The sequence below is a fragment of the Cololabis saira genome, chromosome 8 (assembly GCF_033807715.1).
Source record: "Cololabis saira isolate AMF1-May2022 chromosome 8, fColSai1.1, whole genome shotgun sequence".
Classification (NCBI taxonomy): Eukaryota; Metazoa; Chordata; class Actinopteri; order Beloniformes; family Belonidae; genus Cololabis; species Cololabis saira.
This window is the reverse complement of record NC_084594.1, coordinates 3786637-3809701: the sequence shown is the minus strand read 5'-3', so window position 1 is coordinate 3809701 and position 23065 is coordinate 3786637. Positions and strand designations below refer to the sequence as shown.

The following is a 23065-nucleotide window of genomic DNA, read 5'->3' as shown; positions in this document are numbered from 1 at the left end:
GCACAACTGATGTTTTTTGTGTTATTTTAATAGAATCCTATTTTTTCACTGTGACTTAGTTTATGTTCATCTTAAGCCTGAATGAAAGTCACTGTTCTCAACCAATGAGATTGACACTACAGCGATAGTGAGCTGTCCAATAAACAGAAAATTGCATTCCTTGGGGGTGAAAATAGGGTTCTAGAGCCCTATACAATACTTTTATGCAACTTAATTCATAGAGATAGTTTTTTGGGCAAAAAATGACCTTGAAAATTAAATTTGACCTTTAACATGACCTTGAAATAGGAAATTTATCTCAGAATTGAATTCCTAGCTCCAAAAAAGTAGAGAAAGTGACAATATACAACAATCTAGGACTAAGAGAAGCTGAGATATGACCTTTGGTCTTTTCGGCGGGTGACATTTTGAATTTTCTGCAAACCGGCCACCAGGGGGACGTCCCAATTTGTTTGCGGTGGTTTTTGAAAACCATATGTCCATAACTAACAACATGCCAAATATCAAAAACTTTTCATGATTGTTGACATATTCCCTCCCAGCTATTAAGATTTTTGAAAACCGCGCAAAGTTACACTAGTGATGGATAAGCCCTGAATGCAGGCATTGTGACGTAGAATTGTCAAATTGATGATGATTCACTGCACTGTATTTGACCCGGTCTTTGTACTTTTTCACCGTATAGAAACGTAATTCTTGCCATTTTAAGAATGAGACGTGTACCTTCTGTACTCTACTGCCCTTACTTTTTAACCACTTGTGTTTTTTATTATTTTACCTCTTGTCTTATCATTAGGGCCCGAGCACTTACAGTGCGAAGGCCCTATTGTATCTGTAGGAATTTTCCTTTTCCTTATTTTTCCGACAAAATAAAGGTCTTTTTTCCCCTAAACGTGCCCCAAAAGTCACCAAATTTTGCACGCAAACCAGGCCTGGCGAAAAATGTGATATTTAATGGTTTGCATTAATGGGCGTGGCCTAATGGCTCAACAGCGCCCCCTAGAAAACTTTGTGCCTCAAGCCCCACAATACGGTTTGACGTTCATGAACGAAAATCGGTACACACCTGTATCAGAACACAACTTAAAGAAAAGTCTCTTGGCGACATGGCCGAAACCGAACAGGAAGTCGGCCATTTTGAACATTTTGAATTAATCGCGTAATTTTGGCGCAATTTATGCCATTCCTTCGGCAGTTAATACGGCCCGAACCGTAACGTGCACCCAAGTGTGTTATACATCAAAATGTGCGTCTCCATCCTGCGACGATGCGCATAACTTTTCTCAGTCAAAACGTTACCGTGGCGACGCTAGACGCCAAAAAGCGCACCCCCCCTTCATCTGATTGGTCCATATTTAATAGTTCCTATTTTCTGCCATAACTTTTGAATGGTTTGACATAAAGAGTTGTGGGTGGTGTCATCTGACTCGGTTTTGAGTCCTTGAACATAATTGGTGCAAATTAGCCTCGCCCCTTCTTCTGATTGGTCAGTATTTGATAGTCCCTATTCTCTGACATAACTTTTGAACGGATTGTGATAAAGACGTGGTGTCATCCGCTAAATGTCCAGGCCTGAATTGTGTCTTGCCGTTTTTAATGTTGATGTAAAGCACTTTGAATTACCTTGTGTTGAATTGTGCTGTACAAATAAACTTTCCTTGCCTAATGAAGGTCTGAGGCTTCAGGACGGAACAACCAGGCATCACTGACAGCAAATGTTCATATTCACATGCTAATGCGGCGCGGGGCCGTGCACACACCCATCAGCTCTGAATATCATTACTGCCGTCCGACGCTCTGACAAAAGTCTCTCTGAATAAAATAGATCCTGCAGGCTTTGATCATCCGGCAGGAGTGAAATAAAATCCCTCGGCAAACCGACGGCAGTTCCTCGCTCTCTCTCTTTCTTTCTCTTTTACACATTTTTCTTGCAACAGACTTGAGAGAAATTTAAGAAGTGAGCACCACAGCTCTTAATAATGCCTTATAAAAATAAGGGCCGGCCAATGAAGCTAAACATTATTCAGACCAGGGACTTGGTTTTCTCTCTCTTTCTCTCTCTCTCCGTAGATAAAATATAATTCAGGTTCATGATTTACCCCGGGGGCTACATCTTCAGTAAAGGCCCGCCAAAATAAAAGCACTATGATTCAAAGGCTCTTTGTTACACGGGACATAAAAAACCCAGAATCTTAGACATTAATGTTTATATTATATTTCAACGACTCCGTGAAAAGAAGTCAGTAGGACAAATGTTTGCTTTACTCAATAAAATCTGGTTTACCCAACTTAAGTGGCTTCAGGAGAAAAATATAATTCAGGTTCATGATTTACCCCGGGGGCTAGATCTTCAGTAAAGGCCCGTCAAAATAAAAGCACGATGATTGAAAGGCTCTTTTTTACACAGGACATAAAAAACCCGAAATCTTAGACATTAATGTTGATATTATATTTTAACGACTCTGTTGAAAAGAAGTCAGCAGGACAAATGTTTGCTTTACTCAACAAAATCTCGTTTCCCCAACAACGTACAATGAAACACCATAAACCAAACCGGTTTCAGGTTTTTTCATATATATATATAAACCTGAAACCGGAGTAAAACCAGCAGAAGTGGCTGCAGGAGAAAAATATAATTCAGGTAAAGCCCCGCCAAAATAAAAGCACTATGATTGAAAGGCTCTTTTTACACAGGACATAAAAAAAAAAAAATCTTTACATTAGACATTAATGTTGATATTATATTTCAGCAACTTTTTGAAAAGAAGTCAGCAGGACAAACTCGTTTCCCCAACAATGAAACACCAGACATAAACCAAACCGGTCTGCTCAAACCAAACACCCAGAGTATGTATATATATATATATATATATATATATATATATATATATATATATATATATATATATATATATATATATATACATATATACATATATAAATAACCCCTAAACCGAAGTGGCTGCAGCAGAATTCATCGCCGTCGGTACTCACATGCGATGATGTTGCCATAGCGATTCTTGTTGCGGTTCTCATCCTTCTTGGCCGTTTCCCAGGGTGCCGTCTGTCCCTCCGCCAGGGCCTAAACATGCACAAGTGGACAGGCGTGTGCACACAGACACGGTCACATGTTGGGGTTCCAGGACACAGAAATATTCATGCACATATGGTCCGACGCCGAGGGCTCGTAGCCCGGCACGCGGGCTGGCAGACGCTCAAACTGTCGCGTGAATCTGGACCCAAAACGAAGGTTTATTTTCAGCACTTCGGGCACCAGAAGCAGACCTACGGTTTAATCATCGAGCCATAAAGGCCGCTGTGCTTTTAAGTTGAAAAATGAGTGAAATCTCCGGCCTAATGATCCCAACTGGGTCAGTCTGGAGCTGGAAACTCGGGGGCTACTCCGCTAATCGCCTTCTTTACTGCAACTTTAGTCCAGCGAGCGGCAGTGGGACGCCAGCTGTAGCCAGTACTGGAGTTGAGGGGGAATGAGGGGGGATGGCATCCCCCCCTGAAATAAAAACGGTCTAAATCATCCCCCCCGAAATAAAAACGGTCCAAATCATCCCCCCTGTAAAACTGCCATCCCTCCTTTCCATCCCTTATGTCATTTCATCAATGAATGTGGTTTTACTGCTATTTCAACATGTAGAGTCATCACCAGAAAAATAACACCAGAAAAATAACTTATTTGACAATTTTCACCTGTTTCAAGTAGATTTTCACTTTAAATAAGTAGAAAAATCTGCCAGTGGGACAAGATTTATCTTCTTATTACAAGCAAAAAAATCTTGTTCCACTGGCAGATTTTTCTACTTATTTCAACTGAAAATCTACTTGAAAATTGTTGTTTTTTCCAGTGATGAGTCTTGTTTTAAGTGTAATGAGATTTTTTTTAGATTTTTTTTACTAAAATGAGACATTTTAACTAGAAATAAGACAAATATTCTTGTTAAGATTTAGAGTTTTTGCAGTGATCCATTTTACTTATCCTGTGAAGGACAGAGTCATATTGATAAGTTCAGAAAAGTGTTTTTTATTGTTGTGTTTTGATGTATTTGATGTAAGCCCAGTGGATATTTAAAGCTTACAGAAGGCTGCATTTAACTGCTGCTATGTCATTCCTGCAGTATTTCTGCAGCTGTTTTGGTCACTGCTATTATTTGTAATATATTATATTATTTGTAATCAGCACAAAGTATCTGTCCCCATATGATAAAATCCACTGTGGCAGGGTGGAGGAGGTGCAGCCTCTCAGGCTGACGGGACACAGGTGTGGCCCGTCAGCCTCTCCACCCTGCCAGCCTTGATAAGGAGGACTGGGAGACTGCAGCTGGGTCCGACTGTGAAGCTGTTGGAGAGGCTGCTGAAGCACGTGTGTCCTGGGTGTTGGTAAATAAAGGGTTCTGCACTAAACTCCGTGTCCTCTCTATCCTGTCTGTCGGGCTCCCGTAGCACTCGCCCTGCTACATCCACCATCCCCCCTGATTTTTTTTTTTTTACAACTCGAGTACTGGCTGCAGCCAACGGCGTCTTGAAACGGAGACGGCCGGACCAAAAGCTGCAGAGTTTTTTTATTTGATTTTTTGTTTTTTGCTTTTCTCTGAAAGGGAATGTGGACTCCGTCCTTTGTTGGAGGAGAGAAGACAGCTTGTCGGTGCTCCCGCTGCGGCGCTGGCCCGCGCGACGGGCCCTTCAAACATCACAAGGACAAAGTGTGCGTGTGACGGCGTGCTCGCGCTACAGCAGCATCCACTGCATGCATTTTTCATCAGACGTTTGCTATCAGACGTTTGATATTGTTAAAAAAAAAGAGCACTCTTATTTTTGTGTATCATTGGAAGGATTTTGAAAACCAGATAAAGATAATGTTGAAAAAAACCCAACACTCATTTATCCAGTTGCAGCGGTCCGGGCTGGTAAATCAGGAGGAGGAGGCGACTCTAAGGCTGCGTCCCAATACTCCCCCTCGCCCTCGTTTTCTTCACTTCCCCTAAATTTTCGCGCGTTCCCGTGAGGGTAGTGGTGTCCCAATTCCTCTTTTCACCTAGGGGGAGGGGGCATAACGAGGTCGAGGGGCTGAGAATAGCCCCTTCAAATCGAGAGTTTTCACATGCTGACTTCGCGAGCGAGGGGCTATGAAAATTTCCCAGAATGCTACGTAAACTACGCCGTAGGCTCTGCGTCGATTTGACTCGCCGACCGAGAAACAGGCAGACTCGTCTCAGATTGTGACCAACCGTTACACCAACGCAGAGCCTACGGCGTAGGTTACGTAACCTTCGCCGTAAGTTCTGCGTCGATGTACGCGGCGACGCGTGCCGTACGCCGTACCCTACGCCGTAGGCTCTGCGTCAATTTAACGCGGACCCAAACTCTGGAGCCGGCAGACAGAAATCTCGAAATTTCGGAGCAAATTTCTTAACAGGCGTAGCTACAACTGTTAGATTTCATCTATTAAACCAACATCTTCCTAAATGATTTACCGTAGATGACCATTTAGTAGCCCGGGCGTTTAATATGCTAAATCCACTTGGACCCCAGGCGTTTATAAGAACCAGGCGGGTATTTGCACCAGGCTACAATTTATTTTTGCAATGAGCAGCACCAGACCATTACTTACAAAGAACATATGAGATCACCATAGTACCACTGGAACTAAAATTGTACACACTGGACACAACACAACACCTCACGACGAGCTCCCGATCACAAATCGTGAGCTCGCAAGAAAATCAAGCGTGTTTGAAATCCTGGACGCTCCTCGTGAAGGAATCACAGCTGAAGCAGCTGCGACCCGATTTGACTCATCCTTTCGCAGAGAGCATGCGCAATCTCTGATGTTACGTCAAAAACTATTATTTGTAGTTTAAGTTTTGCAAATTCACATTACAAATCATGTTTTAAAAGCAAAAAAAAAGAGCGCATTTCCACGTACGGTGCGTGTCGCCGCGTAAACCTACGCCGTAGCTCTGCGTTGGTGTAACGCGGAACCATAAATCAGCCTTTAGTGTGTGCGCTGTCTGCTCTTCAGAAAACCTCTTTTTTCTCTTCTCATTTTGCTGGGACGTCGGGTTCCTCCGCCGAGACACAACTTGAAATGATTTGCAGTGCACACACCCAATCAGAAACGCTACAGATATTTTGGGATTTTAATATAGCCTATAAAAAAATTAAATTATAAATAATAAAGAAGGCGGAGCAGAGCGGTGACAACCTTTGTGAGCGAGGAGCGGAAATTCTCGCCGCTTCACTCCACTCACATGCTCTGACATACAAAGACAGTTTGTCTCTTCTCATCTCCGAAAACGTCGAGTCAAATTTCTTAACAGGCGTTATTTGGATAAACTGAGCCCAGGTTGGGGATCTGTTACTTTTACGCCTGAAAAAATATTAAAACTTAATAAAGTGCCATATTAACAGCGCTACAGCTGAAATTAAAACAGTTTTTGGCTCTCAGCTTCCTGATCAGGGTAGGGATGAAAACGAGGGGGAGTAGGAGAATTGGGACAGGCACCTGGGCCAAGTGCCCTAGATCTCAAGTGCCCTAAAATCTCCCCCTTCTTTTTTAGGGGTTAGGGAAGAAAAGAAGGGCGAGTGGAGAAAAGAAGGGCGAGTGAAGTTGAATTGGGCCTAACAGGCCGCCAGATGGACCCGGGACCACTGTAGATGCACACGGCTCCACCTGGGGGGACAGGTGAGCGTTCTGTTCGGGTCCATTAGGGGGTTGAGAAGGCCAGACAACAGCTTTCATTTTCAGACAGGGATATGACCTATATACTGTACACACACACACACACACACACACACACACACACACACACACACACACACACACACACACACACACACACACACACACACACACATGCACAACTATACAAATGCACTGTGACAGGAAAACAGACACCTAAACTTATCGCTCAGTGAAGCAGAAAATTGATTCTTTTAAAGTGGCATATGGGCCTGAGTGAGTGTGTGAGAGGAAATGTGTGTATCGTGTGTGTGTGTTTATGCATAAATCTGCTGTTTCATATTTTCATATTGCATATTTGTTTGCCAAACAGCCGTCTAAAGAAGTTGTTTTGCAGATATTAGGTGGGCGGCTGCAGCCGGACGGTCAGGTACCAGGTTGTTTCTCCACAAACCAGAGAAACTCTTAATCATTCCTCTCTCTCAGATTCTTCTGGTTTGGATCATTAATATTCAAAATAGAATCAGAGTGGTGTGGGTGGACGGAAAACATGTTCAATTCAGTTCTCCGAAGAGAAAGTAATTAATGGAGAAGTTTTTATCCTCTTTAAAGAGTCGTTGTAGAAGTTTTTAGCTTTGGACGGGAAGGATCTCCTGTAGAGGTCTGAAGGATTTCCTCTTCCCTTCCTCTCTTCTCCATTTCCATTTTCATAGACATCATTTTTGTCCGTCGTTCCTGTAGTTTCTTGTGCTAGCACCCCTTTTTTCTCTTTTGTGCATGTTTGCAGGCCGGAGCTTCAGGAGTTGTGTGCTGGCCTCCAACCATGTGGTCGTCCTCCTACTTGAAGACTGTGATGATCTTCACCCCTGATCTTCACTGATCAAGCTTCTCCTTCAGCTTACTTCAGTTCACCTCCGGTCGTCTCTTATCTCGACTTTCCCAGAAACTAAAAATCAACTGAAAAGGTGACGGACAGATTCCAGATCTAATTTCCGTAAAGTGATTCCAGGTGAGACAGACGGGGCCGCGTGCAGGATATTTGAGGTAAACGGGATATCCGTCCGTCCCGATTAAAGCAACGCAGGGTTTTTCCTCAGATGGGAAAGGTGTTGCTCTCGCTGGGGAGCAACCTGCTGACGGTGTGGCTGCTGTCACCGTTAGTGAGGTTAATGGCTCTCAACACTGGAGGTCACGCCACACACAGGCCGGGACAGCAAGACGCCATATGGGGGGTGGCAGAAACACACTCCAGGCTCCAGGCCTGGTGCATGTGTGTGTTCCAGGTCTGACTCAGACAGCTCTTGGCTGGGATTATATTATTATTACATTAGGCCTTAGAGAGCACCTGATAGTACCTGAGTGCGTCTTTTCTCATGTGTCAAATGTAAATCACCAACTGCACCTAAATTTTATGGAGCTAGAACAGTCTCATAATTCGCAAATGCACACACCGTTTCATAAATGCACAGGACAAGTTTCACAAATGCACAGAACAATTCACACGTGTGTAGGACAAGATATACAAATGTATTTTTGATGCGCACACAAATATAACCTGATTTACAAAGTTTTTTTGTCTGTGAGTTGCGCTGGATTTGCGTGTGACTTTTGAGTTTCCCCTGACCTGACTCGGTCCACAAATACATTTTTTTATTTTTAACACGGAAGGATCTGCAACCAATCAGATGTCTTCCTTTGTTTCAGCCAATCATAAGAGCGTCCCCCACGTGGGGTGCGCTCTTATGATTGGCTGAAACAAAGGAAGACATCTGATTAGTTGTGAAAATACGTGTTAAAAAAAACGTATTTGTGGATCAAGTCACATCAGGGGAAACTGTTAGTGTTAGTGTGTTAGTGTGACAGTGTTAGTGTTTTACCAGAAACAGAAACACACTCCCGGCCTGGTGCATGTGTGTGTTTGAGCAGAAACACACTCCAGTTCTGGTGCATGTGTGTGTTCCAGGTCTGAGTCAGGCAGCTCTTGGCTGGGATTATATTATTATTACATTAGGCCAGAGTACCTGAGAGTACCTCCGTCTTCTCTCATGTGTCAAAGGTAAATCACCAACTGCACCTAAATCTTATGGAGCTAGAACAGTCTCATAATTCGCAAATGCACACACCGTTTCACAAATGCACAGGACAAGTTTCACATGTGCGTAGGACAAGATATACAAATGTATTTTTTATCCACACGCAAATATAACCTGATTTACGTTTTTTTTTTGTCTGTGAGCTGACACGTTTTTTTTTTAACACGGAAGGATCTGCAACCCCACGTGGGGTGCGCTCTTATGATTGGCTGAAACAAAGGAAGACATCTGATTGGTTGTGAAAATACGTGTTAAAAAAACGTATTTGTGGATCGAGTCACGTCAGGGGAAACTCAAAAGTCACACGCAAATCCAGCATAGCTCACAGACAAAAAAAACGTTTGTAAATCAGGTTATATTTGTGTGTGCATCAAAAATACATTTGTGCATTTGTGAAACTTGTCCTGTGCATTTGTGAAATGGTGTGTACATTTGCGAATTATGAGACTGTTCTAGCTCCATAAAATTTGGAGCGTTTATCCAACATGAACAAACCTTTGTGTTTTGACCTTAAAAGCATCTTGTTTCTCCAACTTAAATACTTCAGTTAATACATAAACCAAACCTGTCTGCTCCAACCAAACAACTGAAGTACATACATATATATATATATATATATATATATATATATATATATATATATATATATATATATATATATATATATATATATATATATATATATATATATAAATAAACCTGAAACCGGAGTAAAAGCAGTAGAAGTGGCTGCAGGAGGAAAATATAATTCAGGTTCATGATTTACCCCAGGGCCTAGATCTTCAGTATCTTCCCGCCAAAATAAAAGCACCATGATTGAAAGTGTCTTCCTTACACGGGACATAATAAACCCCAAATCTTAGACATTAATGTTTATATTATATTTCAACAACTCCGTGAAAAGAAGTAAGCAGGACAAATGTGTGCTTTACTCAACAAAATCTTGTTTCTCCAACTTAAATACTTCAGTTAATCATAAATGTTTTCAAATACAATGAAACATCAGATATAAACCAAACCAGTCTGCTCGAACCAAATAATATGTACATGTATGATTAAATAAACCTGAAACCGAAGTATATATATATGTGTATATATACATATATACATACATACATATATATATATATATATATATATATATATATATATATATATATATATATATATATACATATATATATATATATATATATATATATATATATATATATGAATAAACCTGAAACTGGAGTAAATGCAGCAGAAGTGGCTGCAGGAGAAGCAGATTATTGTTATAATACATTAGGCCAGAGTACCTGAGAGTACCTGAATGTACCTGAGAGTACCTGAGAGTACCTGCATCTTCTCTCAGAAACAGTGTCAGAAACAGACGAAACTGCACCTAAATTTGGAGCGTTTATCCAACATGAACAAACCTTTCTGTTTTGACCTTAAAAGCATGGACGCTCTTCCGTCCTAATGGCCGCGGCCGAATGTGAAAGAGCTGAAATCTTCCCAAGGAAAAAGCTTTTTCACAAAGGTTTGCCAGATATTTAGCTATTTAATCAAAAAGTCACTGAATGTGTTGACAACATCATTAAGCTGGAGACAAATGTGCCCCCACCTTCCTCCATTCCATAATCAGGTGTTAAAGCAGCACAATGTAACGCTCAGCTTTTGTTGAGTTTGGCGGCTCCTTTGGACAAAAGCGGTAGTGCTTTACCAGAAAGAACTACGTTTCCCATGAGCACCAGCACGTACTGCGGAAAGATCCTGTCCCCGTCGCTGCATTTGTTTTGATTGTGAATGAAGACGGGACGGACTTTCAAAACTACTTTTCTGTTTTCAGCGGTCGTTTGCAGGATGGATAGCGAAGAGGTAATGTATCTATTTTTGGATAAACAATATAATATGACGATGTTGAAAATCACTAATTTCAACTTGGTTTTATTAGTCCTGTTTCAGCGAGATAATGCACCCCAAATTACAATATACAGTAGGCTCTGGTTTTGTTCTACTGCACCTTTTTCCTGTTACGTTTGTTAGAGGGATTTCATCATAAATTAGTAGTCCAACATACTTACTGACAAAATAAAGAAATACTTTATAACCTGTGAATAACTGAATGTTTTGCAGATCAGCCCTGCACAATTTTACAGTTCTCAGGAAAAATAGTAGAAATGTTCTATACATTTTCTTTGCATTGCATTCTTTCCTCTAGTGCTGTAATTCTATTCAATTGTATTATTAGTTTATAAAGCTTCCTCATTGCCAATTACACAATTGTATGATCACTATTATTATTCTGTGTCTGTTGTTGATATTGTCAGTAATTCCGGGCCCGTCTCCGGTTCCCCCCCGCTGCCTCTACGGCGGGGCGCCCCTCTGGTCTTGGAGGGCCACTTTCGTGGGGGACGGGTGCGCCTGCCCGCGTCGGCGGCCGGGGCGGCTCTGTCTCTCCGGGCAGGCTGGCCCCCTGCCGGGTGGGGGTCGTTGGCCTGAAGGGTGAGGGCCTCCTGGCCGCGTGTCCGGCCCGGACCGGGTGGCCGGGGATTGCCTGGGTCGCGGTCCGCCGCCGCGGGATCCCTGGCTGCTTCTTTCCGCGCCGTGGGGGCCCCGCCCGCGGGCCCCCTCGGCCGCCGCCGGGTGGGGGGGGGGGGCCTCGCAGGCGGTGGGTTGCCTCCCTCCTACTTCTCCCCTCTGTGGGGTTGCCGGTGGCCTGGGTTCCGGGCTCTTCCTTGTCGGCCTCTGGTCTCACGGGTGGCGGGGTTGCTCCCCCCCCTCCCCCACTATAGATACACTTCAGGTGGAGCTTTGTTTGGTTTATTACACACACACACACACACACACACACACACACACACACACACACACACACACACACACACACACACACACACATATAGTAATTTAGTCACATGCATACACACACACACACACACACACACACACACACACACACACACACATGCATGATCATATACATACACACACACACACATAGACATACACACTGGCTTGTTCACCTGCATGCTGGCTCTCTAGTTTTTGGGTTTAGGTAGCGGTAGCGATAGCTTAGCTCAGACTGCGATCAGATCTCAAGATTTAGGTCGATTGCTGTTCGTGTTTTGGATGGCTCCGTGCCGGTTTCGTGCTTTGTTTGTGGTTTTTTTGTTGCAGATTTCCAGTGCTTGACGTGTGTCTCCGTGTGTTCCTGCTTCCTGGATTGGCAGTGGATGTCGTCACCACCCCCCCCCACCCCCTCCCCCCCCAAAAAAAAAACAAACAAAAAAAACAAAAAAAAAAAAAAACAAAAAAAAAAAACAAAAAAAAAAACACTGGGTTTGTATGTGTATATTTATGTATGTGTACGCATATGTGTGCGTATATATATGTATATATTACATATAGTAATAATGCACATATATACACTTTTGGTTTCTACCGTCATGGTATCAATCAATAATATGTGTGCAGACAAGGTAAAAAAAAAAAAAAAAAAAAAAAAAAAAAAGATATTGTCAGTAATTTTAGAATGACCAAAACCCAAGACGAATGTGAAACAGAACTCAACATTTACATTTGTATCATAACAATTCTGTCTCTCTTGTCGGACATCCCTCTTCGTCTTTCAGCTCACGCCAGCGAGTGAACGCCGGGTCTATGTTTATTCTTGTCCGGGCATTTAGCTTGTTACTCTCCCACTTTCTTTTTTTTTCACCTCCTCCGATAAAACTTTTATTTTCTTGGGTTTTTCCGCTGCTTCAGCCATGATAACAACTCTGCGTTTAGCTCACCACCAGCTTCTGCTTCAAATATTATATTAAGGTGGAAAAGTTACATAGTGCTGCTTTAAGTCCGAGGTAGGAGTAAAAAATAAATAAATCAATCAAAGAACAGGAAGTCGCCGCGGTGGGCAATTACTTCTCCAGAAACGATAAGACACTATTAAAACGAATGGAAAAACTGGATTGAAAAAAAAAGAGTGAGTGACGAGAGCAGAAGTCGAAGTGAACGTCCCCCCGAGACCACACACACACACACACACACACACACACACACACACACACACACACACACACACACACACACACATACACACACACACACACACACACACACACACACACACACACACACACACACACACACACACACACACACACACACACACACACACACACACGCGTTATCAGCCGGCGTTAGCGGCAGCCGCTGCCGGCGACCGGCACCAGGAATAAAGCCGCGCTCTCAGCTTCTCTCTCAGACATTCACACTCTCGAGAATAAATCACATTTTCTCTCCCCTGAAACGTATCAGTGGGTTTAAACCCAAATGACAGGAAGCAAATGAAAATATAAGTTACAGTATCACGGAGGGACAATTTCCAGCACGCATGCACAGCCAGTAATAGAAAATATTCAATCTTATGAGAAGGAAAAGGCACAAAACACAGCCGTCCTCGCGCCTGCCGACAGAATTATTTTCAGCAGCAGAGACAAAGAAAATGCAGCGGGAATGAAAAGAGGACAGGTTTATGGTTTAGAGGAGAAACGCTTTAGTGGGAGAATAAATGAGCAGAGAATGAAAGGAGAAGGATTTGGGAGGAGAATGAACTGGTGGCAGAGGGCCCGAGACTAAGAACGATGACGGGAAACGTTGTCGTGCGACAAAACAGTTGTGCCCGGACCAGACAGCGAGAAGCAGAGACGCTTCCCAAGAGCTTATGTGGAAGACAAGAAAAACGCAGCTCTGGAACGATGAGAGAACACGGAAAAGAGAAAGGAAGAAAGAAAGACACGGTTGGAACCGTTGTAAACACATGCAGAGGGAAGAAGAGAGGGAAGAAGAGAGGGGAGATCGATGCGAGAGGGGGAAGAAAAACGAGAAATCGGTCCAACAGGAAGCGCAGAATAAGAATGGGTGATATTTTACCGTTCACGATAAACCGTCAAAAAAATTCCCTACGGTAAGAATTTGTCATCTCGCGGTAAAAACGATAAATTCTCGTTGATGACGTTTTTGTAGGAAGGAAAGAAAGAAGGAAGGAAGAATGAAAATAAGGAAAGAAAGAAGGAAGGAAGGAAAGAAGGAAGGAAGGTATAAAGGAAGGAAGGAAGGAAGGAAGGAAGGAAGGAAGGAAGGAAGGAAGGAAGGAAGGAAGGAAGGAAGGAAGGAAGGAAGGAAGGAAGTAAAGAAGGGAGTAAAGAAGGGAGAAAAGGAAAGAAGGGAGGAAAGAAGGAAGGAAGGGAAAAAAGGAGGAAGGAAGGAAGGAAGGGAGGGAGGGGACAAGGAAGGAAGGAAAGAAGGAAGGAAGGAAGGAAGGAAGGAAGGAAGGAAGGAAGGAAGGAAGGAAGGAAGGAAGGGAGAAAGGAAGGAAGGAAGAAAGAAAGAAAGAAAGAAAGAAAGAAAGAAAGAAAGAAAGAAAGAAAGAAAGAAAGAAAGAAAGAAAGAAAGAAAGAAAGAAAGAAAGAAAGAAAGAAAGAAAGAAAGACAGGATTGGAACCGTTGTAAACACATGCAGAAGGAAGAAGAGAGGGGGAGATCGATGCGAGAGGGGGAAAGAAAAAGGAGAAATCGGTCCAACAGGAAGCTAGAAAGAAAGAACTACAAATAGACAAAGGAGCAACAGATTAGCCGAGTTAAGAGACGAGCCAACAAAGTATTTCAGGGTTTGCCAGGCTGTTGTTCTGGTCATCAGTGTTTATCTTTTCTCTGATAATCACGTGTATTCCCAGACTGTTTCCCTGTCATGGACGCACCGCCAACACAGCACCGGCAGAATAAAGGACGCCCATCACTAGCCAAACTGCTACGGATGCAGAATGTTGTTTTCAGATATCTTAGTGCACCTGGACTCTGGTGAAAGAGAAACATCGCTCCGCAGCAAAAACCAGAAGAAAGGGATCTTTCCTAAATTTGTGACGGTGATGGACGAGCTCCGTTTACCACAATTACCCCTTTTCCACCAAACCGGTTCCAGGGACGGCTCTGGTTGAATGGCCCGACAAACAACTCAGATCGCGCTGTTTTCTTTACAGAGATCACAAGAAAAGCAGAGCAGTGATCTCCTCTCCATCCCGTGTTGCTGTCTTGTTTATTTATCTTTACTCCACCAACTCGAAAGATGAATCACTTCTCTAAGCGAACGGCGCTAACGCAGTTCAAACAGCAGGTGTATCCGCCCCTTTAATCTGATTGGTTTAGAGTAAATCGTCCCCCATGTGGGGGGCGCTCTTATGATTGGCTGAAACAAAGGAAGACATCTGATTGGTTGTGCAAATACGTGTTAAAAAAACGTATTTGTGGATCGAGTCACGTCAGGGGAGTCTCAAAAGTCACACGCCAATCTAGCGCAGCTCACAGACAAAAAAACGTTTGTAAATCAGGTTATATTTGTGTGCGCATCAAACATACATTTATATATCATGTCCTACGCACGTGTGAATTGTTCTGTGCATTTGTGAAACGGTGTGTGCATTTGCGAATTATGAGACTGTTCTAGCTCCATAGGTTCTGGTTCTGGGCCAGTGCTGAGTTTGGAACCGGGCTTTCTGTTTCCAACAAAGACAAAGAACTGGCTCTGGTTCCAAGGTAGCACCAACTCTTTGCAGGTCTAGAGGAAAGAACCGCTTACGTAAGTGGAGGGGGCGGAGTTATTGAGACCAACGGAAATAGCAAGACTGAGAGACGGAGACATTTTCAAATGAGAATGAATCTGGATGCAGCAAAGCATCATGGGTTTGAGGAGGAGACAACCTGTCTTCTAGAGATGTGTCCACGGAGGAGCTACGTGGAACAAGTCCTGTTAGAGCAGTGGATCATGTCGGTGCCCCCCTGCAGCATAAGCCTATAGCAGCATATCTACCACCAAGCTATATTTGAGACTAACTATTATAGTTATAGTTCTATAGCTGCAACTATGACTACTGACTCTAACACACTAGAGTTTACACTACCTAGAGATTTACCAACACCAGCTAGAGGTTTACTAAACACTAACTATAGGCTTTACTAAACAGAAAGGTTTTAAGTTTAGTTTTAAAGGTGGAGGTGGTGTCAGCCTCCTTAACCCAGATTGGAAGTTGGTTCCAAAGTAATGGTGCCTGATAGCAGAATGCCCGCCCTCCAAATCTACATTTAGATACTCTAGGAACTACAAGTAAACCGGCACTCCGAGAACGGAAAGCTCTGCCAGGAACATAAGGCACTATCAGGTCTTGTAAATAATGCGGAGCTAAGCCGCAGGTAAAGAGTAAGAATGAACGGGTCAGAGACTCCTCACAGGTTTACGGCCGTGTTTAATGCTCGCTGTCATCACTCATTCAAGTTCCTTCTAGTCTTTGATGTTTCTTTTGTTTCTTTTCCTTGTTGTTGCTTCAACTTTCACGCAAACGCAGTGACGTAACTGACGTTTACAGAGACGTAATGACGTGGCTCCTCTTAGCACCCGAGCTGTGGAAAAACAAACCGGTTCTCAGCTGGTTCCTAGTTGAACGAGTTGTGAACCAGAACCAGCTCTGGAACCGGTTTGGCTGAAAAGGGGTAAATGTGTCCTTATTTTGTGTAACAAAAGCCACATCATTATTTGATTACACTACTATTACAAAGTGTAATTGGAGTATAATAATAATTGGATCAGAGGTTGGTTGAATTGGACAGAACTGGATTGAACTTTCAGTGCAGGGTGTCTTGTGATGTGTAAACTGAATCAAACCAACTCTTGTTGTCTCTGTCTCTGTGTGTGTGTGTGTGTGTGTGTGTGTGTGTGTGTGTGTGTGTGTGTGTGTGTGTGTGTGTGTGTGTGTACCTCGTATTCCTCCTTAAAGCCGTATCCCTGTCCACATTTCATCTGCGTGATGTGTTGGAGGAGGTCTGCAACTCGGATCGCTGGCTGAAACTGTCCGGCCTGGAACTGACCTGCAGAGAAGGGAAGACGTTCGTCCAGAGGATCTGACATTTCTGACGCTGAAGCCTCATACCTCAGCAACCCTCACCCAACCCTAATCCAACCCCAACCTCAGCAACCCTAACCCTAGTCCTAAACCCACCCTAACCCAACCCTAATCCAACCCCACCCCAACCCTAAAACCAACCTCATCAACCCTAACCCTAACCCTAACTCAACCCTAACCCAACCATAACCCCAACCCTAAACCCAACCTCATCAACCCTACCCCTAATCCTAAACCCGCCCTACCCCAACCCAACCCCAACCCTAATCCAACCCCAAACCAACCCTTTTCCCAACCCTAATCCCAACCCAACCCTAACATAACCCCAACCCTAATATAAACCCCAACCTCAGCAACCCTAACCCTAATCCTAATCCAACCCTAAACCCAACCCCAACCCCACCCCAACCCCATCAACCCTAACCCTAATCCTAAACCCAACCCTAACCCAAATCCCAACCCTATTCCCAACCCAACCCTAACCCAACCCCAACCCTAATCCCAACCCTAACCCTAACCCTAATCCCAACCCTAACCCTAACCCCAACCCTAACCCTAATCCCAACCCCAACCCCAACCATAACCCAACCCTAACCCTAACCCTAATCTTAACCCAACCCTTACCCTAACCGTAACCCAACCCTCACCCAACCTCATCAACCCTAATCCCAACCCTAACCCTAATCTTAACCCAACCCCAACCCTAACCCTAATCTTAACCCAACCCTAATCCCAACCCTAATCTTAACCCAACCCCAACCCTAATCCCAACCCAACCCTAATCCAACTTCGACCGTAATCCAACCCTAACCCAAGTCCAAAGTTACTTTGGTTGTGTTTTTTTCTGATAGTAGGGATGGGAGACTGCAACATCTCGGCAACACTTCTTAAACATGATCAAATATTACGTTAAACGAGACTCAAAACTGATATCTCAACATGACCAACTGTTGATAATAAAACATTTATTTTTTTATTCACCAGGAAGTAGTCAACGGCCCGGACATTGATGCCACATGGACAGCCCAGAATATTCAGTTAACCACCCTGAAAGTTGTCCTCTCAAGTCACTTTCTTTTCACTTAACACATCAAGATCTGATGTGTTAAGTTTCCTTTAAAAGAAAGTTAGCATTTGAAAACACCCTTCCAGGACTTTCTGAACTGTTTCTGTAGTTGCACCTTTACTCCACAGGCTCCGGTGAAGGTAACACCCATGGTATGATTTCACAGCCTCAGCTTTCACACGTGTTTCCTGAACATTCATCAACACAAAAACCAAACGGTTTCATCTCATCGAAAACCAAATACACCACAGTTACACTGGCTCAAGTGGCAGAGCCGCCTGGATCCTTCCTCTGCGAGATAAAGAGTTTTAATTCCTCAAAACTGTATCCTTCACGAGTTAGAAAGTCTTCAATAAAGGCTCCAAAAGGCTCCTTCCCTCCCATTACAATTTCAATCCACCCATGTAATGTGTAGCTTCACGTGTAGCTTCAGAAAGCATTGGGGGAACCAATACTGACAGAAAACGCTTCAAAAGGGCGTAAACCTTAACCGACTGACTACTTGACGTATAATTTCATCCTCCATTCATCCTCCGAGTTTACACTCTGACGAAAATATTTAAACCAAACTATCCGTTTTACTTCCTGCATAACCAACAAACATGGAAGGAAGGAAGGAAACAAGGAAACAAGGAAATAAGGAAGGGAGAAAACAAGGAAAGAATGAAGGAAGGAAGGAAGGAATGAAGGAAGGAAGGAAGGAATGAAGGAAGGAAGGATGGAAGGAAGGAAGGAAGGAAGGATGGAAGGAAGGATGGAAGGAATGAAGGAAGGAAGGAAGGAAGGAAGGAAAGAGGAAGGGAAGAAGGAAGGGAAGGAGGAAGGAGGAAGGAAGGAAGGAAGGAAGGAATGATGGAAGGAAGGAAGGAAGGAAAGAGGAAGGGAAGAAGGAAGGAAGGAAAGAAGGGAAAAAAGAAGGAAGAAAGGAAGGAAGGAAGGAAAGAGGAAGGGAAGAAGGAAGGGAAGGAGGAAGGAGGAAGGAAGGAAGGAAGGGAGGAAGGAAGGAAGGAAGGAAGGAAGGAAGGAAGGAAGGAAGGAAGGAAGGAAGGAAGGAAGGAAGGAAGGGAGAAAACAAGGAAAGAATGAAAGAAGGAAAGAAGGGAGAAAAGAGGAAGGGAAGAAGGGACTAAAGAAGGAAGGAAGGAAGGAAGGTAGGAAGGAAGGAAGGAAGGAAGGAAGGAAGGAAGGAAGGAAGGAATGAAGGAAGGAAGGAAAGAAGGAAGGAAGGAAGGAAGGAAGGAAGGAAGGAAGGAAGGAAGGAAGGAAGGAAGGAAGGAAGGAAGGAAGGAAGGAAGGAAGGAAGGAAGGAAGGAAGGAAGGAAGGAAGGAAGGAAGGTCTGGGGTGCACGTACCGCTCTGGTAGGAAAGCTCCACCGACTCGCAGCCTCCGTACGGAAAACTCTGCAGGCTGAGGGAGGGCTGGGCGAGCGACGGCTGGCTGCTATCTGTGCAGAAACAAAGAGAGAGAGGGACAGGGATGTTACCACGACGACAGACCTCCTTCACATACATCGTCCCTACACGCTGTAGACGAGGCAAAGCTGCAGGTAAGTCACGGGGCATTCCTAAGGCATCCAAGCAGTTCAAAGTGAGTGTCCCTCTTTGTTAGGAGAATTAACAATAGAGGGATGGATGTGTCGTACAGAGGAATCCGTAAACACGGGGGCCCCTCGTGCATCGACCTTTCTTTCATTCATAAAACACAAAAGACAACCTCCACCTCAATTATCAAAGTTACGCTGAGAAACCTATTTTATCTGCATTCCTTCAGAGCAAACGCTGTGATGGGAAAACTATCACAAAAGGAAGAGATTAGAAGAAATGAATGAGAAGAAAGTGCAAATTAGTCTTAAAGTTGCGAGGCGTCAAGAGCCCTCCATTAGCACATATTTCAATCTCCTCACCGTGGCTTTAATAAATAAAATCTGATTCTGTGCACTGCTGAGGTGAAGCAGCCGGGCCAACAAGACATCGGGGAGTTGTGATGTGAAAATGCATGACTTTGTGTTTTCTTAATAAAGCTATTTGCATGTTAACGGCGGCTGTAGATTTAACGGCGGAGCTAAAGTGGCGCTTCCAAACACACGGGCCTCCCCTGACACGTGAGGGCCGATCGGAGACACATGTGTCACTCTGCATCGTCTACTCTGGGCTGAGGGAGGGAACAGGGAACCGGATCTAATGGGCCGACAATGAGTCATTCAACAACGCTGCCGAATCCCGTTACGTCAAAGAGGGACGTGGTAACAGAGCCAACGGGCTTGAGAAGTGTGGAGGGGACGAGGAAGGATGAACTGACGTGAGAGGAGAGGCTGTAGAAGAGGACGGGCGGAGGGATTGAGAGTCTAAAGCAGGGACGAACAGGAGATGTGAGGCTTGTCTGTTCACCATGGGTTTGTCCTGTTTGTATATTTGACACTAGAGTGGTGGTTTGTACCTGGTCTAGATCCTTAAACTTACCTAAATTTACCTAGATTTACCTAAAAACGGGCATAAGCAGATGTCATAGATAGATAGATAGATAGATAGATAGATAGATAGATAGATAGATAGATAGATAGATAGATAGATAGATAGATAGATAGATAGATAGATAGATAGATAGATAGATAGATAGATAGATAGATAGATAGATAGATAGATAGATAGATAGATAGATCGATCATGTCGCAACAAGAAAAGTCTCTTGGCGCCATGGCCGAAACCGAACAGGAAGTCGGCCATTTTGAATTAATCGTGTAATTTTGGCGCCATTTCTTCAGCAGTTAAAACGGCCCGAACCGTAACGTGCACCCAGGTGTGTTTTACATCAAATATGCGTCTCAATCCTGCGACGACGCGCATTACTTTTCTCAGTCAAAAGCGTTACCGTGGCGACGCTAGACGCCAAAAAGCGCGCCCCCCCGTCATGGTTGGTACATATTTGATAGTTCCTACTTTCTGCCATAACTTTTGAATGGTTTGACATAAAGAGTCGTGGGTGGTGTCATCAGACTCGGTATTGAGTACTTGAAAATAATTGGCATTAATTAGCCCCGCCCCTTCTTCTGATTGGTTGATATTTTATAATCCCTATTTTCTGCCATAACTTTTGAATGGTTTGATATAAAGAGTCGTGGGTGGTTTCATCCACTAAATGTCCAGTTCTGAAGAATCTACATGAAGTCATACAAGCTTCCACTGCAGCCTGAACGTGCACAAAGGTGGAGGACCGTTCATCGCTGCTTGCAGCTTTAATTTACCTTTAAACTTGTTTTTGCCCTTGAAAGCTGTCACATGCTTTGTTAACAGATGTCAGAACAGCCACTTCCTGATCTACTCAGGTTTTGAACTGTCCTGGTTCAATCACTCTACTGTAATGTCAGGACTCCATCATACGTTATCTCTTCCACCAATCGTCTACTGTCTACCGTTCACTGTCCTTATATGGTCAGTTCCTGTCAAGTTTCTCAATAAAAGCATTTTCTGGGAGGAGAATACTTTGGGAAGCATTTGCTGCATTTGCTGTCAGAGGCTCCTGTTGCTGCGCTCTCCCCCTTCTGCAGAAGTGCGTTAAAACCATTCCAAGCAGTCTCTGACTGGGTTTACATGCATCAATAACCCTTTTAAAACCCGAATATTGGCAATAACCCGAATTTGCACGGCCATGTAAACACCAATAACCCCTTTGAATAACCAGAATTTGCTCATTTTAAAAACCCGAATGGGTTTTTAAAAACCCCAATATGAGCCCTGGGTTACTCCTTTTAAAACCTGAATATTGGGTCATGTAAACGCCAAACGGAATATCCCCATCAAACGGAACAGGAATTTGTTTTCTGCACATGCTCTGTTCACAAGGAATCCTGGTCTTTTGAGTCCAGGAAGTTCTTATAAACACGGAGAAACAAGACCAGGAGGAGACTAATCACTTCATAAATGTAATGAAGGATATGAACATTTCTGCATTTGTAGACGGTAGAAAGTACCGGGATAGAAGATTTACAAGAAGGTGAGAGAAAAGTTGCACGAAGCAGCATTTGTTTTGAATTTGGATACAGGAAGAAGAAGCAGAAATGACGGGAATTGCGTCATGATGTTCTCCGTGCGTCGCTGGTTTGATCCAGATATCCCAAATGATTAATTACCATGGAAACGGAATATTCCCAATGTTTCAGTAACCGGAATATTAGCAATAACCCGAATTTTGACTGCATGTAAACGTAGTCTCTGTTGTCTTTCCTCGTTACGAACTTATGTAATGTTGCTTTAGACCTAACAGGCAACAGTTGGAGTGTCTGTTACTGCATGTAAACGTAGTGACTGTTTCACCTGACTTTCAGGGCTGAACGTCGTCCCCGTGACCCCCGTGTTCAGAGTAAACACACTTCCACACACTAACATCTACAGATTTTTAAAGAAGGAAAACTGTACAAGACTCCATTAATTCTTCATCCCTTCTTCAGCTGTAGCTCTTTTCATCTCAACGCCTTTGTAAAGATAAATAAAGCTGCCCTGCCTTTCTTCTCACCCCAACTTCTGTTCTTTTATCTGGCTTTTTTTGATGATTGCAGACGTTTTGTTTCCTGTAAACAGGGAGTGTGTTTGAACACCCACTCCCACCCAGGCAGGTGAACCAGGAGCAGCTGGAGATCCGGTTCAGGTCTGAGTCTCCCCCCACGCTAGAAAACCAGTCAGGTACCGCCGCTGCCACGTCCTTAAAAAATACAACTTTCTAAGCTTTAGTGATTTATGTTTTCTTAAATTAATTTTTAAGTGTATAAACAACTTTGTTGAGCGACAAAACAGCGACACCAGCAGTCACCAGAAATACTAAAGAAAGATGAAGGAGTTAAAATATGACACAGCCAACAATGAATTAAAAAACTGTAGTTCAATAAATAAATTAAAAATGATGTATAAATCCAATATAATCGAAAGATATAATACAATATAATCGAAAGATACAAAACTATATATATATATATATATATATATATATATATATATATATATATATATATATATATATATATATATATATATATATATATTATGCTCCATACTATATGAAACAATTACAATAATAAGAATAATTGTTGTTGTAATAATAATATCTATATACCAAAAAATTTAATGATTGGTCTTTGGTTTCCTTTTGTTTTCACTCTTCTAGAGATTGTTTTTGTTGATTATTTACTTTCTCTGTTAGTTGTTTTTCTGTTCATTTTTTACTTGATTTTTCTGTCAAATTTACGTTTGTCTTCCTTATTGTTTTGCATGTGTGCTTACTTTG

The 23065-nt window shown here is 43.1% G+C and overlaps 1 protein-coding gene across 1 annotated transcript in view; it reads right to left on the bottom strand.

The window, feature by feature from the left end:
* The window catches only part of ptprt (protein tyrosine phosphatase receptor type T), a 379334-nt gene that overhangs the window by 54475 nt on the left and 301794 nt on the right, over positions 1–23065 (bottom strand). The window contains exons 19-21 of the mRNA XM_061728218.1: positions 19143–19235; positions 16580–16689; positions 2995–3082 (exon numbers count right to left, since the gene is read on the bottom strand). Of these exons, the coding sequence (XP_061584202.1) occupies positions 2995–3082; positions 16580–16689; positions 19143–19235 (291 nt within the window). The remainder of the gene's footprint in view (positions 1–2994; positions 3083–16579; positions 16690–19142; positions 19236–23065) is intronic.